The sequence below is a fragment of the Musca autumnalis genome, unplaced genomic scaffold (assembly GCF_047663935.1).
Source record: "Musca autumnalis isolate F117 unplaced genomic scaffold, ASM4766393v1 scaffold_3, whole genome shotgun sequence".
NCBI lineage: Eukaryota > Metazoa > Arthropoda > Insecta > Diptera > Muscidae > Musca > Musca autumnalis.
Window position 1 is genome coordinate 260,838,408 of NW_027411866.1, and position 17,320 is coordinate 260,855,727.

Genomic DNA, 17,320 nt, shown 5'->3' on the forward strand with positions numbered 1-17,320 from the left:
GAAAAAACAATTATTATTTACACATTTATTTTTATATATGGAAATTTTTACAGAAAATAATATTTATCAACAAAATTTTAAATTTGGAACTGTAGTTTACAAATACAGTTGAATCGTGATAATGTTAACCATTATAAATCGAACACCACAGTAATGCGTTACAAACTGTGGGTCCCGTAGAGCGGATTCCTTTGCATTTTATGACCGACATATCTAAAGCCATAGTAATTAATATAATATGGCCGGTCCCTTGGATTAAAAATTATCAAGATTCTACTGTATTACTTGTAGTACCGATGGAATTTAAATGCTTTTGGCCATTTGATTGAAGAAAATAAAAAAGATTTTAAATTTTAAAAAGTAAAAAATCGTTGTTTTTATTATTTAAATTATTTTAATTTTTTAGACTTTTCATGTTGGTCGACAAATTTCAGTTCACAGGAGGTTGTTTGTTCATGGATACACGATGTTCAAAATCGTTGATTCCCAAATACGAATCATTCTTTCAAAATTTGTAATTTTTCGTGTAAAATAAACAATGAAGTCCAAAACAAGTGGGTCTCAAGCCCGGTTGACAAAGGAAGAGGTGGTGAAACAGTTTTGCGAGGATCTGAATGGCCGACAAGTGTTTTAAGGAGTCTGGTCGTTAGCAACTCCCCTCGACGCCATGGCACATGCTAAGAGTATTTATTAAGTAGCCTAGCAAGCTGTCACTGCGTACTCCTAGCAAGCTGCCCAACTCATTACGGCAAACTCGTGGGAGCAATGCATACAAAACACAATTACTAACCCCAAAAGAAACCCTCGACTACAGTCTGGCAACTGTAAGTGTCGGTGATAAGGTTAATCCCATTGTTATTTTAATATTTTAAAACAAAGAATTTATTAGTGGAGAAAATTTGCTTATAAGACTATAGTTTCGATCCTTGGCACAGGATCTCATCATTCCCTTTTTTGTGGATATTCTCCAGTTACTTTTTAATAACTGTCCGTCCAGAAAGATGCATTAAAGTACAATACCTCATCTACATCTACAGCCTCATCTGTAGTAAAACGACCCTTCAACGGAGTGTTAAGGACTACCAGATGCCACTAATCCACCTAATAATAAAATCATGAGTTTAGTTCTCTCAATAACAAAGAACGTAATGGAGACACTCTAGAAAAAAAACTGTTATTTGACATAAGGGAAAACAAAGTGAATATCATACGCCCTCCTGGCCCGAATGGAGCAGCCAGATACATTATGTTGTGCAGATTAATCTGAAGCACTAATGCATAATAAATTGAATGCAAATTTCGTAAAAACTTAACTAAAAACTGGGTGAGTTCCGCGCTGGTTTTTTAACAATTTTACATAAAAAAGGCAAATTAAAAAAAAAAAAAAACTAATCCAATATTCGGTCTGTTCCAGAGCTGCAAAAATCTACTAATTTTTGCTATTCTCTTCGATATCATGAAGGAAAAAATGTTATCGTAGTAAAAATTAGCAGCTTCTTGCGGGTTCTGGAACAGACATACTATTGAATTATTTTACTCAAAAAGGTAAAAGGTTGAGAATAGCCAAATCCTTAAAAGGCCGGCTACTAGTGAACTATGGTAGTGAGCTGATCCTTCGTGATCCTTAAAATCCTTCCAATCCCTGTCTGTCAGCTCAACTCAGTAATGAAATAACTTAAGCGAGGTTAACACGATCAGTTTTTAATGACAACGTTTATCGATTTTGAGTAAAACCGACATTCAAAACTGATCATGTGGTTACCTACATATAGAGGTCTCAACAAATTTAAAGTTTATTGAACTCATACTGAAAGATTTAGAATTGTCTGCTACTTGCATTCCAAACAAAAAATAATAATTAACAGGTTTTCAAAATTAGATCAAATCATCAAAAAACCATCATAAAATAGTTTTTAATTGGATTAACACAAATCACACCTTAGAATTCTCTCAGTGTAGTGCAGCAATAATCGGAATTTGACAACATCGCCTCTCCTCCTCATGCACTCACTCCCAGACATATGGCCCGATATTCTCTTATACGACCGGCATTAAATAAAACCGAAACAAACGATATACACCACCACCATGGATGGATACGAACAAATAAGGGGAAAGAATTTTTGGGGGCTACACACACAGCGGAGGAAGAGTAGTGCAAAAAATAGAGGATGACTGTCTGACCGTCTGATTGCGCAGTAATAAAATTTGGCAAAATTGTATTCAAAGAATTAAAATAACGAAAACGAATAAAAAACAAACAGGCTGGTGTTTTTATGTTTTTTTTTTCGAGATGAATGTGAATTTGTATGCGTATTTAAAAAACATTTAATGAGAGATCAGGGCAGAAGAGAGCCGAAACCCCCCAAGAATAAGAGAACGAGTCCCCCAACAAGTCCACATTATAGTTGTGCACTAATCGGTGAGGAGAGAGGTGACGAATAGTCGAATTAACGAAATTGTATGTATGTATGTGTTACCAACAAATCAACCAAAAAGTTAGAGTTAATCAGCTGATCGTCGTAATACTTGTTTTCTTTGCTAGTCGCCAGACCGCCTGCTTCCCCCAGATTTCTTAACCCCTTGAAAGTGATAACACATTCAACACGTTGATATTAGAAAGGTATAGGAAGGCAGCAGCGGGTGAATAGTCTTTACGAAATGAGTATGGTAAGTGGCAAACGGAAAAAAGAGCACATTCTTTATTCACGACTAGTCGTTTTGAGTTTGTCATATCTCGCACAAGTTTTGTTGTTATTTTTTTTTACTTTTCTTATCGATTTTATTGTTGCTTTATTTGTTTTTGTTGTTACAAAGTTGTTCTCTGTTTGTTGCTGTTGTCGTTTTTTATTTGTTAATTTGTTAGTCGTGTACGCGTATGAATGAATCAAGAATGACGTTATTAGTCCAGGTCTTCATCAGAATTTTTGATATCGTTCGTTCAAGAATTATAATTCTTGTATTTGTAAGAAATGTTAGCGATAGAATAGCTTGCAGCGAAGAGCCTTACATATACAATTGTGCGGATGTGTGTGCGTGTTTATTAAAAGCTACCCCCTTTTAAAGATACACAATATATCTACACACATTCAAACATATACCCATAGATGATAATTGAGAGACTGTTACAACGGTAAGTTACCAAATAATTAAGGGTATGACGATTCAACGTAACACCGAAATTGGGACATCCGATTGCAGGTCTAACATATGACTTACATACATATATTATAAAGAAGATAAATAAATTAAGCTATAAGGAAATGATTAGAGATTTCGATCTCAATTTTGTGGTATAAGGCAAGCCTGTGCAAGCCCGATTTCATGTTCAGTTATATGTAACTTCTTCCTATCACTGAAATGGAACGGCTATAGAAAAGTTTCACAAGGCTGAAGTATCCATTGGTTCGAAACTCCGGTAGAACTTAATTACATCTGCGATTGAAGTAATCACAAAATTTGTATTTTTTCTCGGTCCACCCTAGTGTGATTTCATTGAAAAATTTCGTGAAATTATGCATTCTTAGATCGATCTGAAAACGCCTAATTTCTTGATTAATTCTTAAAGAAACCATCTATTGAAATGTTTTACTAGACTGAAGTACCCATGGGTTCGAAATACCGCTAAGACTTAATCGCATGTTTTCTTCCTAGCACTAAATCCAAAGCGTTTGTCGAATCACCTCGCCACAATTTTAGCCAATTTCCTATATACTTATAATAACTTCGCTATAATAATTCTTGCTATTACCGGAGTATTGTTAATGCTTAGAGCTTCCATATTTTCTAACTAAAAGTCTCTCTATACCTCCTCAGGGATCATTGTAAGATAGGTATACATGGGGGATTTAAGAACAACAACGGTTGTCGTACCAACTCCGCTGCTGACTGCAAATATATTGGAAAATCCCAGAAGGAACGGAAATTCCCAAACCCCGCAATGTGTGTATGTAAAATATGAACTTTTTTATATTAATACAACCATCTAACCCTTAACTTTAAATGTTCATATCAAAATAATAAACATTGTTGAAATTCCAATGCTTCTTCCCCACTCCCTGCCTACCAACAGCATTCCATATTACTTGCTGTATGTGGTTTTGTGGTTAATTAAAGTGATACCGAGTGCAAATATATTTTTTGTAACGAAATTGGAGCAATGCTATGAAGCATGACGACGACAGCCTCTTTAATCGACCAATTTTTCCGGAGACATTTCAAACGAATATGTACAGAGCTCGTCTATAAGGGGAGTTACAGGGTTTTTTTTTATTTTTTGCAAGTGTGTCTGACTGTGTATGGGTCTGTGTGTATCGCTGGAAGAATGTCAAAAACAAGCGTAACAGTAGCCATTAACATGTCATATATCATATTTTTGCATACCATGATTTTCGAGTGAAAACAGAAAACAGAACACCTGACATGTATAGAAAAACCACAAAAACCACCAACAACAACAAACAAATTAAACATTATGATATGATACCTGGGTGCACAATTATTGCACATCCGAATCTGTGGCATGACACTACTTTGTTGTTGTTGTATGAAATTTTGGATGTGTCCGTACTCAGCACATTCCATCAACGATGCGCCGCCGATGATGATGATGGGGACAAGATACTGTGTATTAGTAGTAGTTGTTGTTGTTATGGAAACAAAAACTGACGCCCACCGACGACACATCAGTGATAAAAGCAAATATTGTTTATTAAACATTAAATTAAAATGTAACAGCAATTAAAAACTAATTCAATTGACACAATGCTCTGTCAGTCAGCCAGCCACTTTTTCATATGCCATTGCAGCAGTGTGATATGGATGCGATAAACGGTTTTATATTTAAATTAAATACATAGGTACGGACGGTATTCCTATGGCCATGTCGTGTTTCAAATTAACCTTGTTTTGGCATCCCAGTCATATAATTGGTGTATGTGTTATAATTATTCACCTTATAGATACCTAGATTGGAGTAAAATATGAAGCGGGTCAGTTGGTAAACACAAAACCATGCTTTGTTTTCAAATCGTAACTAAGATTTTCTTATCTAGTTCAAGTGTTTAAATCTACAAATTGTCTAATTACTAATATTAAAGTGGTTTCTAATATAACTTCAAACAAAAGATTCTTATTAGCCCAACAAGTATTTCTAATTTGTTGGCCTTTTTATTTTTAAATTCGATAAATGACGACGACACACCAACCACCAAATCAACACAATCAGCCAGCCAGCCAACAAAACCAAGCCTACCTATATAACGTTTTCGTTGTAGCCAGAATTGATAAAATTGAGTAATTTTTCAAGTTGAAATTTTTTTTTGCCAAATTTCAGAGTTCAATGGCATGGCTGGCTAAACATGCCATGGATATTCTTTTCGAAAGTCATTCAATCCAACCAAATGCAAAAATTGCTTTAATGGCAAGTTCACGTCAGCAAATTTGAAATGTATTGATGGGTGACAATTTCTGGAAACAATGTTGGTATGGAGTTTGGATTAATTCAAATAATATCAAGAATTGCATTACATTATACTTAAACAAAATTCCCATGGTTCAATAGTAATCAGATGTTTGCTATGACCTATACCTTGTATGATTGTACCATGCAAAATTGTTAAAGAAACAAATTTTTTTTTAATTTCATTATTTTTTCCCACTTTCTAAGTCAATTGATTCAATTCCCCCAATTTTGTTCGATTTTCTAACTCGATCCTGTACAATACAATAAAATACTGTAGCAACTGTACTTTATCGTGAATCCCTTGACTTCTACCATATATGTATGTCTGGTGTACATCCAACAACTGTTTTGCCTCTGAAAGGAACAATTGAGAAATCAAATGGACAGACACACTCTCAATACTTGTGCAAAAAACAACATATCCTTCAAGGATTTCAGCCCTCCATCAGACGTTGTTTTTAATGCAAAAACGACAAATTTTGTTTCGTTATTGGTTTTTCGTCTACATCTCTTACAGAGGATGTTTTGTGTTATGAATTTTAATACAACAAATAAATGTAAGGTTTGCTGCACACAACACAGGCATGAAAGGTAACAAACATGACGATCACATTCTCACCGATCATCAAGACCAAACACACAGGTAAAAAATAAAAGAAACTACCACCACCATCTTAGAATATAAGGTTTAATTTTCACTGAATTTTTTCTTAGCAGATCTTAAAAATTATTGTTGCTGTACATTTCTTTGGAACGTGTGTGTTAAAAAAACGCGATGTTATTAGAGAACTTATAGATAGAAAATACTTTTTTGTACAGTTATGAAAGTTTAGCAAATTGTTGTAAACTAGTGTAAACAGTGTAAAAACAAACAGCTGCAATTTGACAATTCTTAAACTGCAAAAACGAAACAGCAACATTTTTGCAAAACCAACAGGGCCCGCAAGGACTTACAGGAAACCACGAAAGGTGTTCGCTCAAGAAAAAAGGAATAAAATGAAAACGGCGTGAGGCAACAACATGTTGGTTTTCTACTACTTCAAGACATGCTTGCTTTCGATTTCCAACGCCGACAAATATTATTGCTTGCTTTTGTACTTACTTGCATCTGTCGACAAAGTCTCAACAAGTTGTTCATTCCTCTCGACGTAGCCGTTATCGTCTTATGATGATGAATAAGACGAGGTCATTACTGAATCAACAACATGTGGTGGTTGGTTTTTGTAACAACAAAACGACAACATTTCGCAAACAGTTCTTCAAGGGTTGTGTTTGTAGCAGCAATTGTAAAGAGGGTGCTACATACGCACGAACACACAGACATCAACATTTTGAGGACATTTATGTCAGGATAATGCTGAACGCTTTGCTATTTTCCCTTTCTTATTTGAAATTTAATGAAGAAACCTGAAAACCTTATTGGAAATATTGTATTGCGAAATGGTTAGTTAGAATCGGCCTGTGTGCAGCAAATTGTACTTCAGGCAGTAGCAGGAGCAACAACTGAAAGTGTGGTATAAAATTAAATATTTATAAAGGTAATAATCAAATAACTATTTCAATATGTTTTTTTTTTCACAAACGTCATAAACGCTCTGTGAGTGCAATCCGAGTCTATAAAATATAGTTTTATAATTTTTATGAAATAAGTTAAGTACTGAGGTTTTATTATGATTCCTTATTGTAAGGTACTCACAAAGTTCCGAAAATACGACTTCTTAACATTAGGCCCCATTAATATGCCAACGAAACTAAGCCAACCACGTAATAACATATAAAACGTGTCTAAAGTACATATCGCTCATTTACTCAAAGAGTGGCATACTCAAAAAATGCGTTTTCTGAGTTAGCAATTTCTATTTTTTCTACAACTTCTACTTCATCCTGTTTCAAATATTCATGCTCATATCTCTAAAACTCAACGACTTACAGTTCATTTACTACGAGCTTCGCATAATTCAGCACTAAACTTTTTTGAGTTTATGAAGCACTAAAACAATTCAAATCATGCTTGATCTTGCACAGAAATTTAGCTGATATCTGGCTAGCTGTTTGCAAAACATGGTGCAAGTAGTTATTTTAGTTTTTGTGTAATAATCTTTATAATTTGGGAAGTCAAATTCCAATGGCGAACTTAAAACGAGTTTTTCTCGAAACTAGATTTTTTGAAATGTGTCACTCTTTGAGCAAATGAGCGATATAATGTTACGTGGCTGGGTTTAGCATAGATTTAGCATTTAATAAAGGAAGGGATAATAAATCGATTTATTTGATTTGTTCCTAAAACTAATTCGGAATTGTTTATTGTCTTAAAGGTGAAAGTTTTAATTTGAAAATAATCTAAAAAATTCTAGAAAAATTACACGTCTTTAAGGTTGAAACAAAATTATGAATTTCTACTTAAAAATGTACATTGGAACAATTCGAGTGGAGCAACTAAAATGGGCCTAAGCTAGAACAAATATGTACATAAAAATATCTATTACTTACTACCATATATTCCATAGTGATGGTTGTAGATATTAGTAGCCTTACGAAAAAGAACAACTAAAACTTCAAACAAACTGATAATTTATAATCCATAAATTAATTTATAAAATATAAATTATATACAACAAAACCTGCAAATATCAAAAAACCCCTTCACTCAATTCTCTCATTTCAATACCGTAGACTGGTCTGTTATTCATAAAGTTACTTAATCAAAATCGTTCAAACAATATTCTACTGATATTATGACAACTTTCTCCCTAGGCTACAGCTACAGCAGAACGAAGCGAATGCACCAAAACGAAGGTTGTTAAAGAAAGTCGAAAACATCTTGAAGATTAGTAGCCCATAAAACATTTTTGTACCTTTCACCCCGAATTGATTGATCTGGGAAAAGGCTGAACAATTTGTTAAAAGGCATGCACCAATTTCTGACACATGTCTTCTTATTTTTTCTGAGGACTTCCTCCATGCGTTTTGGACAGTTTGGAACATTGCCATTTTGTGTGATTAAACAAAAAAAGTTCTCTTCTGGTTGATAACAAAATACATATATCAGAAAAAAAATAGAAAAAACATAACAACAATAGAACGATGTGCTATAATTAACCCAAAAAATGTGGGACTCATGCTCACACACAAACGTTTATACCTACTATTTTAATTTAGCAATAGAAAACAGAGCAGAAAAGAGGCAACGAATGGTTTGATTGACAATAAATAACATAAAAAATGCTACGTGGTTATATGGGAACATATGTCAACATATAACGATTATATGGGTGTTAATAAAAACTCTAAACCGAGTGTATTATATGTTAAAGATAATGAAGCGAAGTACTCATTCGAAACTAAGATTGAAATACATACATATGTAAGTAATTCAAAGCGACTTGAAATGACATATGATGACTTCCAAAATCTATCAAACAATGTATAGGTATGTTTACATACCGCATGGTTGAGCAAATGAAACTTACTCCCTGTTTTTGTAAAAGTTTTAATCTTCCGACACCAATTTGTCAAATTTTGTAGATCGATTTACTCGCCTCAGCACAAATGTAGAGCTCTGATTTTTAAAAGAGGAATTCCTAACTATATATTAAACGCGTCTACGACAAATTAGGTCCGTATGTCATCTGGGGGCTGAGCTATGGATGCCTGTATTATTACGAATATAGACGAATGAACAAAAACAGGGGGTTATCGTGTAAATAAAATGCGTATATACCCTCAGTAGACTCCGAATGTGTTATTGCTAACTACACAAAATATAATTATATCCTTGAAGCTAAAATTTGAGGATTTTTACACTTTATAATCAACAGGAAGCTTCAAAGGTGTACCTTACCAGGTATTTGTAAACAATTCCAAACTACAAATTTTCCTATACAGAGCTTAAATAGTTTTCAAGTCTATTATCCATAAATCATTAACCTATCTCTCCTTCCCCGAAGCTAAATTGTTCTGCGTTAGGTGATCATGAATGTTGTTAATGATTAGTTGTCAATTTTTTTTTTTTTCAAAACTGCTTACGTTGTTTATTTTAGAAATTGTTTTGTAATTCAGAACAAAAAAACATAATCATCTACCTCTACTCTGTTCGGCTATGGCTTTTCTATTCATATTCGTATGTAAGTCATCGATGTTTGCCTGATTAGAGTGGCGCCTGCAAAATTACAACATGCTGCTGATGTTTGCATTTTCAAAGACAGCATTTGCACATGCCATGAATGAATTTTCGAATATTGTTATTGCTCACAAATCATCTATGCATAATAGATTTTTCATGAGGGAAAATATTATATTTGCTTTAATTAGAAATATTGAGGAATAATGAAAATGTTTAACTAAAAGTCTTCGATTGAATACGTTAAATATAAGGTAATAAGAGTCAAATTGACATAAATAATATAAATATTCAATGAGGGGAAATTTGTTTAGAGATAAGTGGGTATTCCCGCTTTAGTCCAATCCAGCATCTCATCATGCTAATATCCGTATAACTTCAACTGAATTTCTTTGTAAAGTTTGCACTTCTCAAAATTTATGACTTCAAAATTGAAAAAGCACATTTGACAATTGATCTCTGAAAGGGGTAGGGGAAGGTCTGGAATAAGTAATTGGCGGGTAATCAATCGAATCTAAGAACAATTTCAACATTTGGTTTCCAATCTAATACTTAATTTATGTATCATCATTAATACAGAAGTTACCTTATTTTATACCTAGGTATAAACAAAATCAAATACTTCAGTAGTCATTTGTTTTTCAATCCATTAATTATTAAAATTAGAACACGTACCTCCATCATCCATTCGGCCACAATTTTTCTCATTGGCGGTGTTATGTCCTTTTGTATCGTCTTGAAATACGTACAAATCGGCTGTGGCCTTTTCTCTTCAGCCTTTAGGGCATTTTCCAAACAACGATCTGTCAAAAATGTTGGATCTTCCGTGGCTGTATTCACATAATCCAACGAACGATGTATCAAGTGGTTCGTATAAACATTCTGTCCTGCTGAAGATGTTACACTGCTGTTGTTGCTGGCGGAGGAGTGCTTTTGGTAAGCCACTTGTTGCTGTTGTTGTTCTTGATGTTTTGTTGGAGCACATGTTTCCAAATACGAATTGGCCGTTTCTTCACATGCCAGTAGTTTAGAGGAAGAATGACAACTGCTGCTACTACTGCTGGTCGAATTGTATCCCGATGAATTTGTAGCGGAGGAGCAACAACTGGATGAAGACAACGACGAGCTGCTCGAATACAGCGATGTTGGTGAGATATTACTGTTGTTGTTTGTGCTTATTGTAGATTGTTGTTCTGTTTTTAACGGCGACGTTGACTGTTTTTGAAAAGTTTTTTGGTGGTGACACAATGTTTCCGTTTCATACTCGTTTATTATATTTTCCGTGCACAAAAGGTCCATCGTGGATATATCGGTTATCGGTTGGGGGACTACACGACGAAGAAGCTGTGTGCGAGTGCAGTTTTATAACAGCTCAACCCACCGGTTCTTACACCAACCAAAACCAACCGCAATTCAACAATTATTTAAAATAATCACTACACTTTATTTGCTAATATATTGAGGTTATGATCATCAATAGCACTTCTCGTTTTACTTTATTTTAGGTTTTCAGGCAACAACATCGACCCAAATAGCTTTACGAATCTTAAAACACTTCTTTCGCTCCGTACCCGAAAAAATCCAATTAATGTTTTAAAAAAAGAATATTGATTCTTAATTTCACTTGATTTGTAAGAGGATTCAACAAGTTTCGACTGGACTGATTCTACTATTCATCATTTGTTTTATTTCTTTACGTTCGTCTTTCGTTCCTTTCTTTTCGCCAACTTAAAAAACAACCAAAAAACACTAGATTTTAAACAAACCCAAAAACAAAAATTTTGTTGTTTTTTGTTTTTATTCGTTATTTTCGTATTTTATTTTCTTTTTCGTTGGAGCAAATAACCCGCATCACACTCACCACAACCAACTCACGCCAACAGAATGAAACAACTGTCAACTGTCAAACTGTTGAAAACGTGAAAAAGTAGCTAAATGGATCTATAGATGGAAAAGTGTGGTTAGTTAAATGGATATACAGATCGAAAAATGTGTTCTTCTGGACATGATCAATTTCGTCTAAAAACTTGGCAGGACTTATTTCATTATCAATTCACTTTAGATATCTGTAAATCGATTAAAGGATCAGTAGTGCGATTCTGTAACTTTTTTAAATATCGAACCGACATCGGTAGTTAACGAACATATTCGGTTGAATTAAAGCTGAAAACATATCCAACGTTTGAGTAAAGTTGTGTGTCATTTCTGGTAAAAGAATAAGGATAAATTGAAACTTGGCAGCACTTTGCCTTTTATTCTTTTATGCTATGTTTACATTTACGAAATCCAACCTATGGATTTGACAGTTAAAATCGAGTGGATTTCGTAAATGTAAACCAAGCATTACCAGAAATGACACAACAAATTGTCAAATATTACCCAGCAAAAAATTTTGGAAGTTGTGCAATTGGAGTTATGATTTCACAACATCTTTCGATGTAGTCCAACAGAGTTATGAAAAATGCACTCCGTTCGATACATTTTATAAGCAGTTGATGTAGAGATCCCTACAGAAAAAAACAGTTGGTTGATCCCTACACATTTCTTAAAAAGATAAACAAGAGTATGTGTGTTCGTTTACTTACAATTTGTACAAATTGTTACTGGATGTTGTTCGTTTACTCTACAGCACCATGCAAAAGACATAAGTCGATTACAAGAAGTTACTGGACTTGTACAAATTTGTACAAATTATTGAGTAAACGAACAGACCTAGTATATATATTTCGAAGAATTTGTTATAAAATAAAGAGAATTCACGAGACGGATATTTTTAATGGAGTGGAGTTCGAATCCATGTCGAAAGCTGAACTAGTGATGGGAAGGCAACATAAAAAAACTTTAGGATGATGAAAGAAAATCAGATGCACTTGGATTAAATCGAGAACGGAGGAAGTAAGCTCAAATGTGATTCAATTTAATGGAAACTTTTTTAATTTGTGTTTATATAATAAAGTTCTTTGTGTTCTTGTTTTACATAAATAATAAATGCATTTTATTTATTTTGGGATATTTCGCAATGGCTTGCATTTTAAGCTCTGTTCCTTTACCTGCCTGAGGTTACCATTTCTTACCATTTTTAACCTGCAAAGCGTTCCTTTACTTTAACAAGCATACAATTTATATGACACCAGTTCACCACTTTTACCATTTTTTGCCACTGTTACCATTTTTTAAAGTAAAGGAACAAACCATTAATTGCATCTTTATACTATGTTTACATTTACGAAATCCACTCGATTTCAACTGTCAATTCCTTTGTGTATACGTCAAATGAAAACTTATCTGAAATCGATTCGATTTCATTTGACGTTTGAGCAATGGAATTGACAGTTGAAATCGAGTGGATTTCGTAAATGTAAACATAGTATAAGACTGATTAAAAATGCAATCCGAAGAATGCATCTAAATTCAATCCATTTTCAATCGAAAATGGAGTGCATCCTAGCTGTGTGCTGTGGAAGCGAAATGGAGTGCATCCTAGCTGCGCGCTCCCTTGTAAAATTCATAAGTGAATTCATAGGAAAAGATGTACTCCAACGTACCGTACACTTGTAGTGATTCAACTGTTCCCGTACACAAAAAACTTTTTGCTGGGTTATATTTTAATATATTTTGAGCATGGTACAATAATACAGGTAGCATTATCATGTCAGCTGATGGTAACATAATGTGTCAATTGCATTGAATTGATGTCAAATTTTGACATCTTATGTTGCCAACAATTGCTGATGCGGCTACCTGTGTATTTGTACCATGATTTTGAGTTACAAATAGTAGCTGTGTTCCAGAACTAAAAAGTTTTTAAAATTTTTACGACTTTTACACATTTTACTCGAAAAACCGTTCCCGTACACAAAAAAGTTGTAAAATGTTCACTTCTCTTTAAACAAAAATGACGCTGAATGACGTTCTCTTTAAAAACTTTTTACACGACAAATTTGGGCGAGTAAAAAAATAGTAACATGGTTGCCGGCGTCTGATTGGCTGATACGCCGACTTTGACATTTGTTCCAGTTTTTTTGACGTATTTTCCATTTTTCCGTTCCCGAACTATTTCAAAAAATTTGTGTGTGAGAACAAATTTTTTGCAGTTCTCTCTTTTACGAGTTTTACTATTAAAAAGTATGGGAACGAAGCTAGTATATATTCGCAACCACAGAAGATAAAACGAAGAAAAATATCTGTTTCATGGTATAAGTAAAGAGGTAGATTTAAATGAAAAAAATCTATAGAACCCTTGTTTTTCTTGAATTCCTTAAACTTCAAAATAAAAGCAAAAAGTGGGTTTGTTTACAATGCATTTTTTTAGCATTTTATAAAAAACGCGAAAAATGAATGAAGAGTTAAGTTTTCTCCACATAATCGAGTTGTGAATATGATAAACCGATTGTTTCAATGCAAATCTCACCAATTCCTTCCATACAAATGGTCTAAAAACAATTTTAAAAATCATTGAATTCGATTGTTTTTAAAATTGTTTGGCATATTATTCAAACACCACACATACATACACAGTTTGTTTATATTGTTTTGAAGTTTTTGGCATACTCCAATGAAAAAATTTAAATTGACATAAAGCTTTGGCTAACCTTTCTTATTAAACCATGATCTGTTTTTCAAAAGAATGTGACTATAATAAGTGTTTGCGAGCATCCCAACAATGCGTTACCCAATGCTAATGCCCGTAATTTCTAGCCCTAGGTAACCGGGTAGGTAGCTACCTATTAAGCCCTCGGCACATACGGTCCGTTTAGTGACACGTTGGGACACGCGTTGTCCGAAAACAGTTGTAGCGCGACGCACAACGCACCGTATGTGCCGAGCGCTTTAGTTATCTTTACCTACGCGTTTGGTAATTTCTACGTGCCATTTACCGAGGCGTGTAAATTTTGAAAACATGTGGTAACATTGGTAATTTTCATTCATGATTTCGTAAAAACATTGCCACCATGGTATAAGTAAAGAGGTAGATTTAAATGAAAACGATCTATAGAACCCTTGTTTTTCCTGAATTCCTAAAACGTCTTTAGGCCGCCATCAGACCATCTGCTTTTTCACATGTATGTTGTCACTTTGGGTATACTAATATACAGAACAGCTGATGCCATACATATGAAAAAGCAGATGGTCTGATGGTGGCCTTAGTAAACACCAAAGCAACAAGTGGGTTTGTTTACAATACCATTTTTGAGCATTTTATAAAAAACGCGAAAAATGAATGAAGTGTCAACGGTTTTACACATAATCAAGTTGTGGATATGATAAAATATTTGTTTCAATGCAATACAGACGAATTTCATACATACAAATGTTCTAAAAACAGTTTTCAAAATCATTGAATTCGATTGTTTTTAAAATTGTTTGGCATATTATTCAAACAGCACCGACACATACAAAGATTGTGTATATTGTTTTGACGTTTTAGGAACAGTCGAAAGAAAAAATTTAAATTGACAGAAAGCTTTAGCTAACCTTTCTTATTAAACCATGATTGCCACATATAAGTGTTTTACAATTTTTAACACACTGGCAACGATCAACCAGGCAAAATCGTTGGTGTAAGTAACACGGCCGTTTTCGACCCGGGAACGTTACCTATGAATTGAAGGGGTCGATCATCGATAACAATTATCGTTGAGTGGCGTTGCCAGTCGTCAAAATTGATCCACGTATGGCAACACTCAACTGAAGTTGCGAATCTCAGTTGACGAAGCGGCTGTTTTTCAGCAACCACAAATTTTCAGTTGCAGTGAACATTTTCGAAGAAACAAGAAGGAAAAATTAACATTTTGTTAACAATTATTGATTCTTTGCATAATTAATTAATTTTGTATATCAACATGGTGAAAATAACGACAATGCAACAGTTCGAAATATTAATTGATAAACTGAGTGAAATCCAAAGTTTGAAATTGAAACCAAAGCCACTGCGGATGAAGCGTGGAGGTCCATTTCGGACAGTTTAAACAGCCATGGACATCCAACACGAACACCTGAAGAGTGGCAGAGAGTTTGGATTCACATTAAAGCAAAGTTGAAAAAGAAAATGGCTCAAAATAAAAGAAAATCCAACGCCACTGGTGGTCCATCACAAGAAGTGAAGTTATCGCCTTTGGAGCAGACAGCTGCAAATCTTTTGCAAATGTATTTGGTGACAAATCCAGTAGGTTCAGTTTATGGTATTGTGGAATCATGGGATGAAAATGAAATAGAAATAATGCCAACTGTTGAAGCGGAGCAAGCCGTTGTTTCTTCTCCCCAATGGACAGTGTTCGTCCCACTCCGCGGAGAAGTTGCAGAAAAGAGGACAACAAAACAAATCTCCTCAAGGAGCAAAAGGCAACACAAAATGAACTTTTGAGGACTATATCTAATCTGAACTTTTTTTCATTATCAAAAAATAATTCCACCGAACTTATCATTTTTTGGGACAGCAAATAAAACTTGGCGATCCGAAGATTCAATGGGTAGGTTATATTCCAATCTTGGGTTGTTTTCCAAATTTGCTCGAAAACTCAGCCAACATATTAAAATATTGTCCAGAATACACAAAAGAGTTATCCAAAGCGCAAATAGAGGTCACAAGTTTGAAAAAACACTGATCGATAACATGTTTATCGACCACCCAGTTGAGTTGACATTAATGATACAACATTTCATCTCAGTCGGGCAGACAACTGACAACGCAACTCAAGTTTAGTGGCAATGCAAGATCGACCCAGAAATTATGAAATTTTGCTTACACGGGGGATATCTATGAACTCATAGATAAGTACGCGTAGAAATTATGGGCATAAATGCATCTTTAAACCGTCTGTGGTGTAGCGACAGAAGCTGGATTATGAGTGTTTAATAGAACCATTGGTCAGAAAGTCACTTCTTATTGCATACATCACATGTGTACATTAGACTGGTTTTAACTCAAAGGGAAAAATCGATGTCGGATTTTTTTATGCGGCACCATCCTAAAATGTTTAGTCATGTTAAAAATTAAGATTGCCAAAGTTTGAGCTCAATCAGAATATGTTAACACCTGCCACTGGGCCTCAAAGTTTCCAAGGGCCCTTTATATAGCGAAAATTAAAATCTGATCCGATTTTCAAAATTTTTTTGTAGGATTACTTACTTAGCCACTACAAAGAACTGGTAAACTGTTTGCATCGATTGGACAGTAAATGTGGTGTATAGAGCGATTTCTTTGAAATTAGCCAAAGGAGACATACAAATTTGTGTGGGACCAAAGGAAATTTTTCACAAAATCACTCTACAGGCCACATTTATTGTCGAATCGATGCAAACAGTTTACCAGTTCTTTGTAGTGGCTAAACAAGTGTTAACATATTCTGATTGAGCTCAAACTTTGGCAATCTTAATTTTTAACATGACTAAACATTTTAGGAGGGTGCCACATAAAATTTAAAAAAACAAAAACTCTAGTGTACATGTGTGTTTGTGATATAAAACTATCATGTGGTAGAATCATGGTGGAATAAGAAGGTGTTATATCAAATCATGGTGGAACAATAAGGTTAACGCCAAAAACAGCTGATCTTCATACCAGTTGTCAAAATGCGTTATTGTGAATAAAATCACATACAAAATGTAAACAAGCAAGAACTGGTAATTTCACTTGATTTGTAAGTCCCGGTCCACACTTGTGTGAATTTCATTAAATAATTTCATGGAATTAGGCGTTCTTAGCTCGAATTCACCACTACAGAATTTTTATGAAT

The 17,320-nt window shown here is 34.3% G+C and overlaps 1 protein-coding gene and 1 long non-coding RNA gene across 2 annotated transcripts in view; one reads left to right on the forward strand and one right to left on the reverse strand.

The window, feature by feature from the left end:
* CycD (cyclin D) overlaps nucleotides 1-11,513 on the reverse strand; it is a 72,945-nt gene extending 61,432 nt beyond the window's left edge. Inside the window, exon 1 of the mRNA XM_073978240.1 lies at nucleotides 10,260-11,513. Coding sequence (XP_073834341.1) covers nucleotides 10,260-10,883 — 624 coding nt within the window. The 5' untranslated portion in view covers nucleotides 10,884-11,513. The remainder of the gene's footprint in view (nucleotides 1-10,259) is intronic.
* LOC141399457 (uncharacterized) lies at nucleotides 2,105-5,121 on the forward strand. The gene is made up of 2 exons (XR_012411849.1): nucleotides 2,105-2,465; nucleotides 2,546-5,121. It is a non-coding gene; the product is annotated as an uncharacterized lncRNA (long non-coding RNA).
* Nucleotides 11,514-17,320: the final 5,807 nt, after the last annotated feature.